Genomic DNA, 15,099 nt, shown 5'->3' with positions numbered 1-15,099 from the left:
AATTTCTGCCAGGTACCATTCGTTGTTCAAATAAATTCTTTTTCACGGTGTTTCCAGCGTTCCATGATATTTTCCTGTTTAGCGATTGGTAGCGGATTATTTTTTATTTTCATTGTGATGGATGAGAAAACGAAGAGCTCAGTTCAACTGATGTAGACCGCACCGTTGCCATTACGAGAGTCCACAGGTTGTATTGCGCTGAATGGGGGGGGGAGAGTCAAACTAGTTCATTCCAGTTTTTAAAGGGATTTTAGAACTTAAAAGCAATGTAATGTGAATTCCATCACCGCCACCTTAACTGACTGACTCAGTCAAGAGTGTTGATTTGTATAATTTAGCAAATTGGCGTTGCTTGTTTTTATTCTAAAACCTGAGATTGCTAGATAGCTATAGAGAGATTAGCTTAGATAAACAACTGCTATACGGCATTGAGGTAGAATAATCGTTTGTGCTTTCATGAATTTTCATTAATAAGCTGTCTTGATGCTGCACATTTATTTTTATATTATAAATACCTACTAGTTTGTATTTTGTCACTAATTTCCTATTTGCTTAGTCGTTAAGTACATTACGGAGCATTTATTGGCAGGATAATTGTTAAATATATCTACGTGTTATTGCTAAAACATAACATAATACCTTCTTGCTGATAGACATAAGGAAAATACATTAAATAATATAATTTGTAGGTAGGTATGTACTACATTTTATTTTTGGTACAAAACCAAACTATTATCTTACCACATACGGGCGAAGCGGAACAACTGTAACATCAATAATAAATATTTAATAGATAACGATTATTACACTGCTTTTATAAATTTATGTTACAATATTACTGTTGATAAATGTCAAAAAATAACTGAAAAAAATGTACCTAGTAGATAAGTTGGTATTGATGAAGTCCATGGGCGACGACAACCACTCACCATCAGGTGGGCCGTATGCTCCTCTGACTATAAGAGCAATAAAAAAAATATTAGTACATTACTGTTGTAGGTTTCGTAAGTAGTCGTAAAGCTATAGGTATTATTATGTCTGAGTTGGGTTTCCGCATTTATGTTTTCGTGTGTTGTTCGTTCCATTTCCTTGCACTACTGCTTTTTTTTTATTGCCCTTTTTAGGCAGACGGGCACACGGCCCACCCGATGGTGAGTGGCTACCGTCGCCCATGGACTTCAGCAACGCCAGGGGCAGAGCCAAGCCGCTGCCTACCGTTGCATTAATCTAAAGTGCTTTTCCAAACATTAATGTTGCCACGCAGCATACCACTTTCTACTCTACTTGAACTTCAATTGATGGTGTTTCCAGAGTGCAATAAAAAGTTTTCTTCGGGGGAGTTTTGCAAAGAGCCTTAAGCGTAAGTCTAGTTTTTTGTTATTGTTTAGGACGGTATGGATGGACGAGCTCACCGCTTTCCTGGTGTTAAGTGGTTAATGGAGCCCATAGTTTGTAGATGTTTACAACCTAAATGCTGCGACCCACCTTGATATATGAGTTCTAAGGCTTCAGTTTTTACAGAAAAACGGCTGCCCCACTCTTCAAACCGAAACGCCTTACTGTTTCACGGTAGATATAGACAGAGTGGCGGTACCCCGTGCGGACTCACAAGGCGCTGTGACACCTCTAATTACTTTTTTTGTACAAATTTTGTTTAGGGTTTTAGTTTAAATTAAGCTTTTGCTTTTAATACTGTCCCAACTTCAAGGAAGGGTAATTGCGATCAACCACATTTATCATGCCATTTAAAAAACAGCGCTCAATGAGGTCCACACCAATTTAGAGCCAAAAAACCCATTCCGACATCGGTATTACCCTATCATGTATGAAACAATTTTCTATGTGTGGATAAAAAATGAGCATCTTATGAACCAACACGGCCCGTCCTCTTACCCTCGTACTTATTTCTGCCACGAAGAGATAAAACGCTCGTTTCGGTTTGAAGGTAGCCTCTGTTGAGTCCTTCACTACGCTCAGAATTCTAACTATGAATCACTCGCTACGCTCGTGAATCAATCATAGAATCCTTCGCTTGCTCGGGACTCAAAATCAGCACTTGGAACAAAAAGCAAATTTGCTCTCTTGTTGCACAAATTACTATTGTTTACTAGCTGGCCCGGCAGACTTCATAGTGCCTCAATCGATAAATAAAAGACCTAAACTTATGAATAAAATAAACTTAAAACAAACAAAAGGAATCCGTCCGACGGGGGACACATCAAAAGAAAACAAAATTGTTATTTTTATTTAATTCCGAGCATTTTCATATTTATCTACCTTTTAAACCTTCTCTGGACTTCCACAAATAATTCAAGACCAAAATTAGCCAAATCGGTTCAGCCGTTCGCGAGTTTTAGCGAGACTAACGAACAGTAATTCATTTTTCTATACTAATATTATAAAGAGGAAAGATTTGTTTGTTTGTTTGTTTCGAATAGGCTCCGAAACTACTGGAGCGATTTGAAAAATTATTTTTCCATTAGAAGCCGACATTGTCCCTGATGAACATAGGCTACTTTCTTTCTTTTTTTTTTCTTTTTTTTTGGTTTCATGTGTGTTTTAATGTTTCCGAAGCGAAGCGAGGGCGGGTCGCTAGTATATATATAGATAGAATTAAAGTCCCATTTAACAAGTTCGAAGGCGTTTTTAATATTCTTTCGCAAACTCTCTTCACGTTTAATGTGTTGAGAATTTATTGAGTGTATATGTATTTATTTTATTTTCAATAGAATCGTCCACTGGCTTTTCAGTCTTTTTTTTTCTAAAATATTAATGAGCTATCAGATAATAAAGATAATTTATGACCCACAAATGTGCAGTAGACCCTAAAATGAATATATACTTATATAATGCTTTTTACATATGTCATGTACATAACAAAAGGTTTTCCGCAATACTGTAACGGCTACAATATTATCTACCACGTCTAGGTAAAACGATTTCAATTTATAAGGAGGAAGCAGGCGAAGAGGTAATGAGAAAAAAAAATAAAGAAGACAGTGACTAGAGATGAAATATATGGAAAAAAACATGTAAAGGCTTTTGAAGTGAAACTTATTTGCGCGCATGGGGGTAAAATTTTTACAAAAGAAACGCAATAACAATATAAGTTCTAAGGTCTCAAATATAGTTACAACGGCTGCCCCACCCTTCAAACCGAAACGCATTACTGCTTCTCGGCAGAAATAGACAGGGTGGTACCATTTTTTTTTTTTTGTTAACCCTTGGGTATCCCTTTACGGATACCCGGTCGAGGGGGGTAAGAGACCGGGCTATGTCGGACTCCGGCGCCTCCAGAGAAAAACAGGGAGAAGAAGAAGACAGGGTCCTCCTCTTCTTCCAATTCCTGCCGGGAGACTACGCCTTGAGAAAGGCGCGCGAGGCACTGCACGGCGTCAGCCACGCAAGAGCTACCCCGCAAAACCGACTACCGACTAAACCCCATCGAGCCCCATCACTCCGACTCCACGAAACCCACGTTACCGCACAGTGCGCGCCGAAGGCTCGCCGTCACCGGTACCCATCCTGATAATAGGACGGGACTCCATCCCCGGGAAAATCCCGCAGCGACGTCGTCTCGGAGACACACCGTGAGCGGTGCACAGGAGCCACCTTGCGCCGCCTCACCACCGGACCGACAGCCGAGTATCGGGCACCCCCGCACCCGACAGCCCCTACGGGAGATGAACGGAAGCTTCGCGCCCGTGCCGCCCACTCCGCCTTCTTCGCTGAGAAGCCGAAGAGGGATCCCACTCCCTTTCGCGCTCCTCAGCCTTACGGAACGCCATGACCAGGTCGCAAAACCAGGTCATGGCCCCCCAAGAATTCTGGTCCTCTAGCATGCGGGCGATGACAGCCCGCAAGGAGAGGTCTCTCCCCAGCATCGCGATGAGGTCCCGCCGCGAGCGCTCCCAACGCGGGCACGCTTCGAGTGCGTACTGAGCGTCATCGTCCGGATGTCCGCACTGGTGGCAACCCGGATGTGGCTCTCTCCTGCAGACCTTCCACAGGTACCTCCCGAAGCAGCCATGCCCCGAGAAGACCTGCGTTAGGTGGAAGGAGAGCCCGCCGTGTCGTCGATCTGACCATGTCTCCAGCACGGGCACCAGGGCCTCGAGGGTGCGCCGGCGAGTGACTGAAGCTTGGCCAAGCTCCTCCAGCAACTGCTCCCTCCACTTGGCGTACACCAGATGATGCGCAGCACGCCTCCACGGACCGACAGCCGACGGGCGGGCAGGCAGGGTGATACCTGCCCGCGCGGACTCACAAGAGGTCCTACCACCAGTAAACGAGTAGGAAGTAAACCAGTAATTGAGTATATATGTTGTGTTTTATTTTTCGAATGTATATTTTCATTTCTTTAAAAGGAGTCGTACAGTATAAAATGCTAATGAAAAGCAAGATGTAATCCAATTATTCTAGGTGAAAAAATTGCAGGCTGGTAAATAAACTCTGTCCCGACTAATTTACATTCTGCGGCTTTATCCTCTTCACTGTAAATTGTTTTTGGTGCTATTTATGAAAATATAAAATTACACGTCAAAGTTCTATCTCAGTCTATTATTATAGTCTATGTTAGATAATTATATGTAGATCGGTTACGACTTCCTCCATCCCAACTTACTTTATAAGAATTATTTATTCGTAAAGCATTGTTAATCTAGCATCATGAGTACAAATAATGAATGGTGAGATTTAATTCAATTAAACGTTTTTTTTTGTATTTTTCTCGATCTCTGAACTTCGTAATTGAATTCGAAGCTCACATAAACATAGAACCTCCAAGTTTGAATGCAAATGTAACAAAACACTGCATAATACTTATGATACAACACAATTCCATAGCGTGATTTCTTCATGGTTGGCTTTTTTATTTCCTTTGCAGACACACGAGCGCGCGACCTTGTTCCCGATCCTGCGGACAGAATGGAAAGCAGTCGACGTCGCCCAAAGCACTTCATTTCGGATCCTAATGATCCACTAACGGTGGTTTTAGGTACCTCAAGCACCGGTCATCGTTCTCATCGAACCCGTCGCTTGCGAAGAAAGGGCTCGACGAGTAAATTAACCCACAGACACAGCCCAGCGAGTTTCTCGCCGGATCTTCTCAGTGGGTCGCGTTTCCGATCCCGCGGTAGATTCTGCGAAGCACGGCTCTTGCTAGGGTTCGTGTTAGCAACGTCGTCAGATTTGAGCCCCGTGAGCTCATTTACTAGTTAAGGTCACGCTGAAATAGCCTCTCAAGGCTATCAGCATAGGTAGAAAAAAAAGCAACCCTGATATTAGTCATCATCGTTCATTAATATCAGCAATGGCCGGGGCACAACCAGGTCGCTCTTACTGTTGAGAGCCCTTGGCAAACCTTATAGTTTTTTTTTGAAGGGAAGATTACTGGTGGCCCAAATGCCTTTCCAGTTTCACCAGGACAGGTGGGCAAGCCAATGCTCAGCTAGGAGGAATGAGATTTGATAACAGCGGCCCGAGCACCTCCAAAGGAGACCTGACAAGTCAAGGACAGCTGCTTCGCGAATGCATCTACCACCGGATCAGAATCGCGACCTGCTGAGAAGATAAGGTGAGAAACTCAGCGGGCTGCTGTATGGGTTAGGTTGCACGTCGAACTCTTTACCGAGCTTGACGACTACGGTTACCGAGGTCCCTAACCAAATCTGTTAGCAAATCCGACCCCTCCAGGCTGAGGCTTTGCTCGCCCATCTGTCCCAGTGAAACTGGAAAGTCCTCCGGACCACAAGTTATCCTTCTATCCTAAAAAAAAAATTATGACGAACGTCTATAGTAGTCTCTCAAATTCAATGAAGTTAATTAAACAATAATTTTTGTTTCAACACCACGTGCGGTTGGTATCTGTAACTGTGTTGTTTTCTCTGAGATAATATGTGTTACTTGTAATGTATTATATTGATTTATAGCACGGTGGCACCTATTAAATAAATACTCATCTTCACACCGCACTATTTATTTTAGTTACGTGTTAAGTAGTCGTAAGACCAATAAACAAAACGCAAAAAGTTGATTTCGACATCTAGCGGTGAAGCATTTAACTAGTCAAGGTACCGGCTTCTAAAGAATTCATCGCTTAAAATCTAGTTCTCACTGATGATAGTAGGTAGCGCTGTAATCTAAATTTTACATTTGGAATAAGTCTTGAAAGTAGCAAAATATAATACCTATATACAGTCAAACCTGGGTAAGTGAGAACTGGATAAGTAAGAAAACTCTATAAGTGAGATACAAGTGAATAGCAAGGACCCGTCATTTTAAGCTCCCAAAACCTCTATTAGCGAGAAACAGAAACCTCTGTAAGAGAGAGTCGTTTTTTCCTCATGGACCTCCGTAAGTGAGACTGCTACATATCTATACCTCTATAAGCGACAGCCGAGCTTTATTTATTTATTTATATTATTTAGGAGGAACAAATGACAAAACAAATTACAAATTTAACATCTGCTATTTTATGACTCATTTTTAACTTTCGTGGAACTTCTTATCATTGTTTTTTTTGGTTTTCCCGTGAATATTGAACCTATTCTATTTCGTGGAACTAAATAACGTTGTTATTTTATCGTATTCTTTTATCGCATTATTTTCGAATCGACACGTGTGCTTGTATACCGTCCTGTTTGTCGAACTTACTCAGTTTATCGTTAATCAATTGCGAAGGAAAGTTCTGTTCTGCATCATGTAAAAACGGAAAATTAAAATACTGTCATTAAAGTCATAAACTTAAAATAGTGAATGCATTTGAATGCAGAAAATCGCGAATCGAAATTCAGAGGGAGCATTAGCGAGAAACTCGGGTTAGTGAGAAACCTCTATAAGCGAGAATGAGATTGTGCTCCCTTGAACTCTCGCTTATCCAGGTTTGACTGTAGTTCGTGAGACGCAATAATAAACGATTCCTGTCATTCTTATTTGCGTTGGAATAAAGGTTCTTCTCCTATTCTACAAACGAACGTAACTAAATTAAATAGGATTTCACATTCGCACAGGAATTTCTATCTTAGTTTTATTTTTGTTGCGTTGTAATAATAGTTTATGCATTAGAATATTCGTTTTATTGGCCTTCTTATTTGTAGGAAAATGATCAATTGTTTTATTTATCCTATGTGTAATAAACATCAAGATTTATTATTTAAAAATATTACGCTTTTATATATCTTTTTTTTTTTTTTTTTTTTTTTTTTTTTTTTTTTTTTTTTTTTTTTTTTTTTTTTTTTTTTTTTTTTTTTTTTATGATTGAAAGTTTACTGGTGGCCCGAAGGCCTTTCCAGTTTCACCAGGACAGGTGGGCGAGCAAAGGCTCAGCCAAGAGGGGTGGGATTTGCTAACAACTGCCCGAGCGCCTCCGAAGGAGACCTAACAACTCAAGAGCAATTGTTTCGCGAATGAATCTACTACCGGATCGGAATCGCGACCCGCTGAGAAGATCCGGCGAGAAACTCAGCGGGCTGATGCATGGGTTAGGTTGCACGTCGACCTCTTTGTCGAGTTCGACGAGTACGGTTACCGGGGTCCCTAAGCCTGCCCCTAGTATTAGAGCTGAAGGCATCTAATGCAAAGGTTATTGGATCTGATGGATCCGTAAGGACGTATTTATATATCTATATAACGCTATTGTTGACTAGTGTTGAATAGCGTTATATGAATATTATTCAATTATTATGGACTCTCGAAGTCGTCGTGGCCTAAAGCATAAGACCGGTGTTCGAATCCCGCTGGCGGGTACCAATTTTTCTAATGAAATACGTACTCAACAAATGTTCACGATTGACTTCCACGGTGAAGGAATAACATCGTGCAATAAAAATCAAACCCGCAAAATTATAATTTGCGTAATTACTGGTGGTAGGACCTCTTGTGAGTCCGCACGGGTAGGTACCACCGCCCCGCCTATTTCTGCCGGGAAGCAGTAATGCGTTTCGGTTTGAAGAGTGGGGCAGCCGTTGTGACCATACTGAGACCTTAGAACTATATCTCAAGGTGTGTGGCGCATTTACGTTGTAGATGTCTATGGGCTCCAGTAACCACTTAACACCAGGTGGGCTAGGAGCTCGTCCACACATCTAAGCAATAAAAAAAAAAAACTATGAAATCAGGAAAAACAGTCAAAACAGAAAAAATCAAATCATCTCAGTGGATCGCGTTTCCGATCTGGTGGTAGAGTCTGCTAATCACTGCTGCTGCCCTTGCTAGGGCTAATATTAGTAAATTCTCTCAAGCTTAGCCCGTGAGCTCACCTACCCGTCGGGGTGTAGCTGTAATAGCCTCTTAGGGTACCAGAGAATATGTAGGGGGAAAAAACCATGTGTGGCACTCGGGGACTGCCGCGGTAAAGCTATTGCATAGCATTTTTTATCAACTTATGCAATTATAATTAGACAATAATAATTTAATATTAAAACCATAATAAAATAAGACCACGCTTTATTTATAAACATTAACAAAAGCAAAACATTAGTCCCCTCACACTCATAAGCTAGACCGGGCGAGTGAGAGATGGGCAGACTTTTCATGATGCGCATGCAGTGCGACGTCACGCCGCGCGCTTATTTACAAACACTACACAAGCGTAACGTGTGAATGTGTTGAGCGCAAGCTACATGGTAAGCGGAGTGGGGTGTTAGGTTTTATTTTCGTTACGGAATTTCTTGATTCGGTCGCCGTGCTCAAAACCCGCGATAAAAGCCATGCAATTTTAAAATTATTTTTAATCACATTCATAATAATATTGTTATTGCATTTCTTATTGATCACTTCACTGTGGAAATCAAAAGAGAGGTGCACCTACACAGATAGCTGAGGAAAATAGGACATGAAGTTTCCTAATGACTTCAAATAATCTAGATAGATGATAATCATAAAAATACTCTATCTTAGTAACTGAGCTGTCGGTGTACAATAATTAAAATGATTGTACTTCAAACACGGTCATAAATCTGGGATATTACCTTAAATTTAATTTAGTTATAGCAAATAGAATTTATTTTTAATGATACCTTAAGCATTTCAAATATCACTTGAAGATATCAGATCAATAACTAAAATATTTAAAACAAATGTCGTGCCAATTTCGGCACGGTGGTAAGACCTTGTCCGACTAACTGGCGACCATCCTCCAACTAGAGTCCGCCGCCAAATAGCGTAGCTGTCTGTGTTCCGACGTGTGGGTTGGAGAGTCAGTTCTATTCCTTCCCTTTCCTCTTCCTTGATAGGGATGAATCTTGGTGATATTTGGAACATGCCAGGCAGAATTGACGGGGATATAGGGAGACCCAGTGAAAAGGTGCCCGCTCCGATCCCACAGCAGCGATGCGGGGTCAGCTGTGTTTGAGTATGTACAAAAGGGGACTGACCGCGTGCTTGAACCATTTACGGAGGCGGTGGACCTTGGAGATTTTAACGATCACCACCAAGAGTGGGTGGGGTCCAGGGTTCTCTGACCTCCCGGGTCGGGCTGCACACGATTACGTCTTGGCCTACGGCTTCTCCCCTGGTGACACAGCCTACCCGTGTCCCAGATATTGATGGGCACGAGCCTTCGTAGTAGATTCATTCGCGAAGCAGCTGCTCTTGAGTTGTTAGGTATATATTGGAGGCGCCTGGGCAGCTGTTAGCAAATCCCACCCCTCCTGGCTCAGCCTTTGCTCGCCCACCTGTCCTGGTGAAACTGAAAAGGCCTATGGGCCATCATTAAAAAAAAAAAAGAATTTAGAAAATTATTAAGATACAATTTACGCTATGTGATGCTATGCTAATGTGAACGCTAAATTTTCAATTATAACGATTATTAAATTAACGGATAATTAATAAAAATAATAATGATTTGGTATTTAAAACATAATATAATATTTATGTCTTTTAGTTATTTATAGAATTAGAAAATCGCCAAAAAATATAATTTTTTACTATGAAATGAGCAATTACGAAACTCATTGTAAATCGCAATTATGTGTATTCCAACAGCTGCCAAATATTACTAGCACACGAAATCTAAATTATCATTCGACAGGTGTATAAGTAGGGAGTGGTACCCAATACAATCCGGTCACCCCCTCCCCTGGCCGTCGGAGAATGCATCATAAAGGCATTTTCCACGAGTAAAAAGTATTTTTTAGCGAACAGAATCGAAACCACAGAAATACAGGCGCGTTATATTTTGTGATTTATTTTATAACTAGCGACCCGCCCTCGCTTCGCTTCGGAAACTAATTTATTATTGATTTCTCCACTATTTAATGGATGTTATTATACATATAAACCTTCCTCTTCAATCACTCTATCTATTAAAAAAAACTGCATCAAAATCCGTTGCGTAGTTTTAAAGATTTAAGCGTACATAGGGACAGAGAAAGCGACTTTGTTTTATACTATGTAGTGACATGGTAAGTATTAGGCGAATCACTTATAGTTTTCTCCAAAAATACCTTCCCGATTTCGCCTTACATACATGTGTTGTTCATAAATGAAGAAGATTACTGCATCGCTACATACGTGAATGAATTTCAAACCAACAAACACGCTTGCGAATTAATTACATTGTTATCGATTATATTCTTAGTCTTAATATGCCTTTAATCATAAAATTACATATTTTCTCGCGAATTTATAGCAACTATGACTTCTACGAGTAGGTTAGTCTAGCCGAGACCTAATTCTAAGTGATGCATGATTAGTTCGAACAAACACGCAACTCTAGTCACCATTAAAAGTACCGACATTTGGATGTAAGATCGCAAAGAACAAGGAGTATAATTGCGTTTGCATCTGCAGTGAAGTCTTCGTGTTCACTGAAAGGCGGGAAATCCGTTATTGTATTGCGTTTGAGACTCTGACTTTGCGTTTCCAGATCGGTGACGTCATTCATTAGTATGGCCTTCATATCAGGTAAAACGTAGACTCATTTACCCATTTACAACAAGACTTTCTAAGATACGCAATTAACCATACTAAAGCTGGGTAATGACCTGCTCTAGGTACAGGTAAGGGCTTGCAATCAGGGAAAATGGTTAAAGCTTCAAAATAAAACAACAAAAAAAATATAATCAATTTATGCCCCTTCAATATAAAAAAACATTCAAAATACAACTCTTGCTCAAATAAAATTTTCAATGAAAACTGTTATTTTCTTAAAATAACCTTCAGTAAGTAGTAGTAAGTAACTTCAAACACCAACAATATTTTATTGATATAAAAATGTGTGTTAAAAAAATATTTATGAAACATATTTTCTCGCAACATAAGTAAGTATACCATACACGTTTAAAGGCAGCATGTATAGTTTCTGAAACACTGAAATCCATTGCAAGCTATACCAGAAAATAAAACAGTAATAGAATATAAATTAGCTAACACGTACTTAACTACGTACACAATATGAACGTATTTAAAACTAAAGCATTCGTCGTTTAGTCCATTAGAAGATCTCTATAAAGTACATAAAACATAACATAACGAAGGCAAATCAGCATATAAACAAGAACATTATTTATTTCCATAGCAAAAGAACCCCTGTTGACATACACTTACTTCCTAGTTGACCTGAATTTCGCGTTGTAGGCTTGTAGGTACCTGCCCTCACACCTCAATCCCGTCGTCACACTGACAGATTTCCATTTACTTCAACGGCAGGCTGCAATGTCAAATCCGTCTCTACTCAACATAAAGAGCTCTCTCGCCTCTAATTACGGATTAATTCAATTACGAAACGAAGAAGGGCCCTTTGTTAGGCACATAATGATGAACTCACTCAACATACTAACGACTTTTTATTGTAATTTGTTTCGTTTATAAACAAAGATATTAAGTACACTGATTTCTATGATTTCTATTCGTTGTCTCAAGTTTGAAAACTGTATGATTTTGTAAATGTCGAATTTGGAATTTCTTGTAACTTAGCATCTGCTTTATAATGCTTGTTTGTTGTGTCGAATTTAAAATTTGTATGGAATTCGGAATTTAAATTTATTGCATTTCGCGTGCCGCGTTTAAAACTTGTGATCGTGTCCGCGTGTCGTGTCAGTCCGTCCGCACTCCGCAAGTCCGCAGTCGGCCGTGGCGCGTTCTCGGTAGCGCACGCAGCGTCATGTTTCGAGCGGTTTCTGATGTTTGGAAGCGATATTGGTGGGGAACAGGTACGGAACTTACAATCGAGAACTTCCTGTACTGAATAATATTTTTCAGATATACCAAACTGATTACCTAATTTTTGGCACTAAAACATCGCTTAAAAAAAAAAAACTAGCAACGGAAACCCAAGAATCGCATATAATTATTTACATAAGTATCGGTAATTTTCTGTGCTATCGTCAACAATGCTCGTAGGTTTCTTAGTTGGATATGATTAATAGAATTTAAAACTTTACTGACTTTTCCAAAAGTAAAATCTAGTGCATTTCTTCTTAAGGAAGGTTCGAAGTACACGTTACTCGAGTTCAAAACTATTTGTGTCTTGGATGGCGCGTGTTCGGGTTTGTTCGGCAATTTTCGTAGCACGTGGAAAAAGGGTCCGTTTGACAGTTGATGTCCAAAGCGAGGCGAGCTGTTTTGTTGATAAAACGTGAAAAGATCTCTTTGTTATGAACCTTATCTCGTTTCGAAATAGGAATCGAATCATTTAATGTTGTAACCGAGCGAAAATAAACATCGTTTTCTCAGATGTTTTTCGTGTTAATCATTTTTAAGACAGAATAAATTCAGACATAATTTGTTGCTACCACATAATTATTTAATAAAAAAAAAGAATTATAAATAATAATTATGGATAAGATAATATTATAATAAATATTATAGCTAGGTATCTATGCATAATAATATATAGAACTAAACTTACAATGTGCAGTTAAGTTTTACGTAGGTAATCTGTTTTTTACAAACAAATTCATTTTTCATTCAATTTCACAAAAAAATTACTAACGGAAGTTTGTTTTGCTTTTAAAAATTCGTAAAATATTTGTAAAATATTGATGATAAAGGAAAAATATACATATTTTATAACTTATTGTGTGAATATTATTTCTATTAGAGTTTTTTGAATAACTGCCTCATTTAATAAAGATTGTGAGTCTTTTCTCGATCCATTATGAAAAGAGTGCTCTAGATAGGTTTAATTAACGAGAAAGAAGAAAGCATCTTGACATGACATTTGGCAAGGAACAGTTCAGAAGTTTAAAATTGTGTTTGGGAAAAAATCTGCATTATGTTTCTGTGACAAAAATATTCAATAATGAGTTAAATCTATCATAAATAGATTCTTGTTCTTATTTAATTGGTCATGTTTCTAGAGGGGAAAGTAAGTTTTTCGTATTGAAAAGTTTTATTATGAAACTAAGAGAAGTATTCATTAACAGTATCATATTTTTACTATTTGCTTAAGGGTAATAAATAGGCTATTTACTTATTCGATAATACTTGGAATGTCGAAAGTGAGCAAGCTTCATATCGCATGGGCGGAACCCTGTGCTTAGTGGTGGGAAGAAAGTTTAAACTATCTTTATATATTATGTTTAAATATTTTCGCCAAAATTGGTCGTGTTGACGTACAAACGTAAGAGACAAATAGTACTAATTTTGTCTTAATAATATTATTTCACGGCAGAAATAGGGTGGTGGTACCTACTCGTGTGGACTCACAAGAGATCTTACCACCAAAAACTACGCAAGTATAATTTTTGCGGATTTGACTTTTATTATACAAAGTTATTCGTTTACCGTGGAAGTCATTCGTGAACTCTTGATAAGTACGTATTTCATTAGAAAAATGGGTAGGTACCTGCCTGCGACATTTGAAGACCGGCATAGTTGTATCACTCGATACGAATGTCTTTTTTAGGATTGAAGGATTATTGGTGACTAGGACGCCATTTCAGTTTCACTAGAACAGGTGGACGAGCAAAGGCTTAGCCAGGAGGGCGGGATTTGCTGCTAACAGCTGCCCGAGCGCATACGAAGGAAACCTAACAACTCAAGAGCAGCTGCTTCGCGAATGAATCTACTACCGGATCGGAATCGCGAACCGCTGAGAAGATCCGGCAAGAAACTCAGCGAGCTGATGCATGGGTTAGGTTGCACGTCGAACTCTTTGTCGAATTCGGCGAGTACAATTACGGGGGCCCTAAGCCTGCTCCTAGTGCTAGATCTGAAGGCGTCTAGTGCAAAAGTTATTGGATCTGATGGATCCGTAAGGACGTGTTTAGGAAGTCGAAGGTGACTGGCTCCTGCGTGATCAGGATTCGGGGAGTAGTCAGTGGTGGCAACGATAAGGCGATTATCACGATGCATAGCCTTAACGAAGTACCGTTCCTACGCTGACTTCATGTATTTTCGGATTGATTCGAGGCCCAGGTCGTCGTGTAGGTCAACGTTCCTCACGAACCACGGAGCTCCGACTGCTAACCTGCAAAAGCGGTGTTGAAGGGTGTCTATGTGTGTGCAGGCCGCGTGAGCGAACACCACACTCGTATAAGTCATGACGGGCCGTATGAGAGTTTTGGAAAGAGTCACCTTGTTCCGAAGGGACATTTTACTACAGATCACGGGGTAGAGTCTCCCAAGAATAAACGCGGCACGGTCGCGGACTGATTTTATATGCGGGCGGAATGTCATGGATGCATCGAGGATGACTCCCAGGTACTTGACCTTCCTGGCTCAGGGTACGGGTTGGCTAAAACGGTTAATTGGGGGATACGAATGTACTGTCTTATCCTTTAGGCCACGATGACTATGTTATGAATAATAATTTGTAAAAAAATATATGATAATGTGTACTAAGCACTATGTAGTTATATCGCTGACATCATTTTGCAGGTTTCATTGCTACATAATATTTGAAAGGGACGCATGTATCACAAGGTCTCTTATTAATTAAAACTGACTGGTAAAGTTTATGTGGTGATATTTTTTTTGCAATATAATAGTAAAATGTTTTCACATTTCAAATGTGAATTATACCTTCTTTTTTTAGTTTGTGTCCAAACCCCACAGATAACCGAAGAACGATAATGATAATTATCAATTACTTCATAAGATAGCTAACCTAAAACGTAGCCGTACTACGAAAACAAAATTGAAACCTGTTCTCAA

At 39.6% G+C, this 15,099-nt stretch overlaps 1 protein-coding gene across 2 annotated transcripts in view; it reads left to right on the top strand.

Moving 5' to 3' along the window:
* The first annotated feature begins 6,751 nt into the window (after positions 1-6,751).
* The window catches only part of LOC114250792 (inactive pancreatic lipase-related protein 1), a 29,163-nt gene continuing 20,815 nt past the window's right edge, over positions 6,752-15,099 (top strand). The window contains exon 1 of one of the 2 annotated variants that reach the window (XM_089731869.1): positions 6,752-6,818. In XM_089731869.1, the coding sequence (XP_089587995.1) occupies positions 6,767-6,818 (52 nt within the window). In that variant the 5' untranslated portion in view covers positions 6,752-6,766. Of the gene's footprint in view, positions 6,819-11,999; positions 12,153-15,099 lie in introns of those variants that run through there. The other variant, XM_028184814.2, reaches the window with a different exon arrangement.

Source organism: Bombyx mandarina, chromosome 12, assembly GCF_030267445.1.
Source record: "Bombyx mandarina strain Sakado chromosome 12, ASM3026744v2".
NCBI classification, from domain to species: Eukaryota; Metazoa; Arthropoda; class Insecta; order Lepidoptera; family Bombycidae; genus Bombyx; species Bombyx mandarina.
The sequence above is the reverse complement of the archived record's forward strand: the minus strand, read 5'-3'. Positions and strand labels throughout refer to the sequence as shown.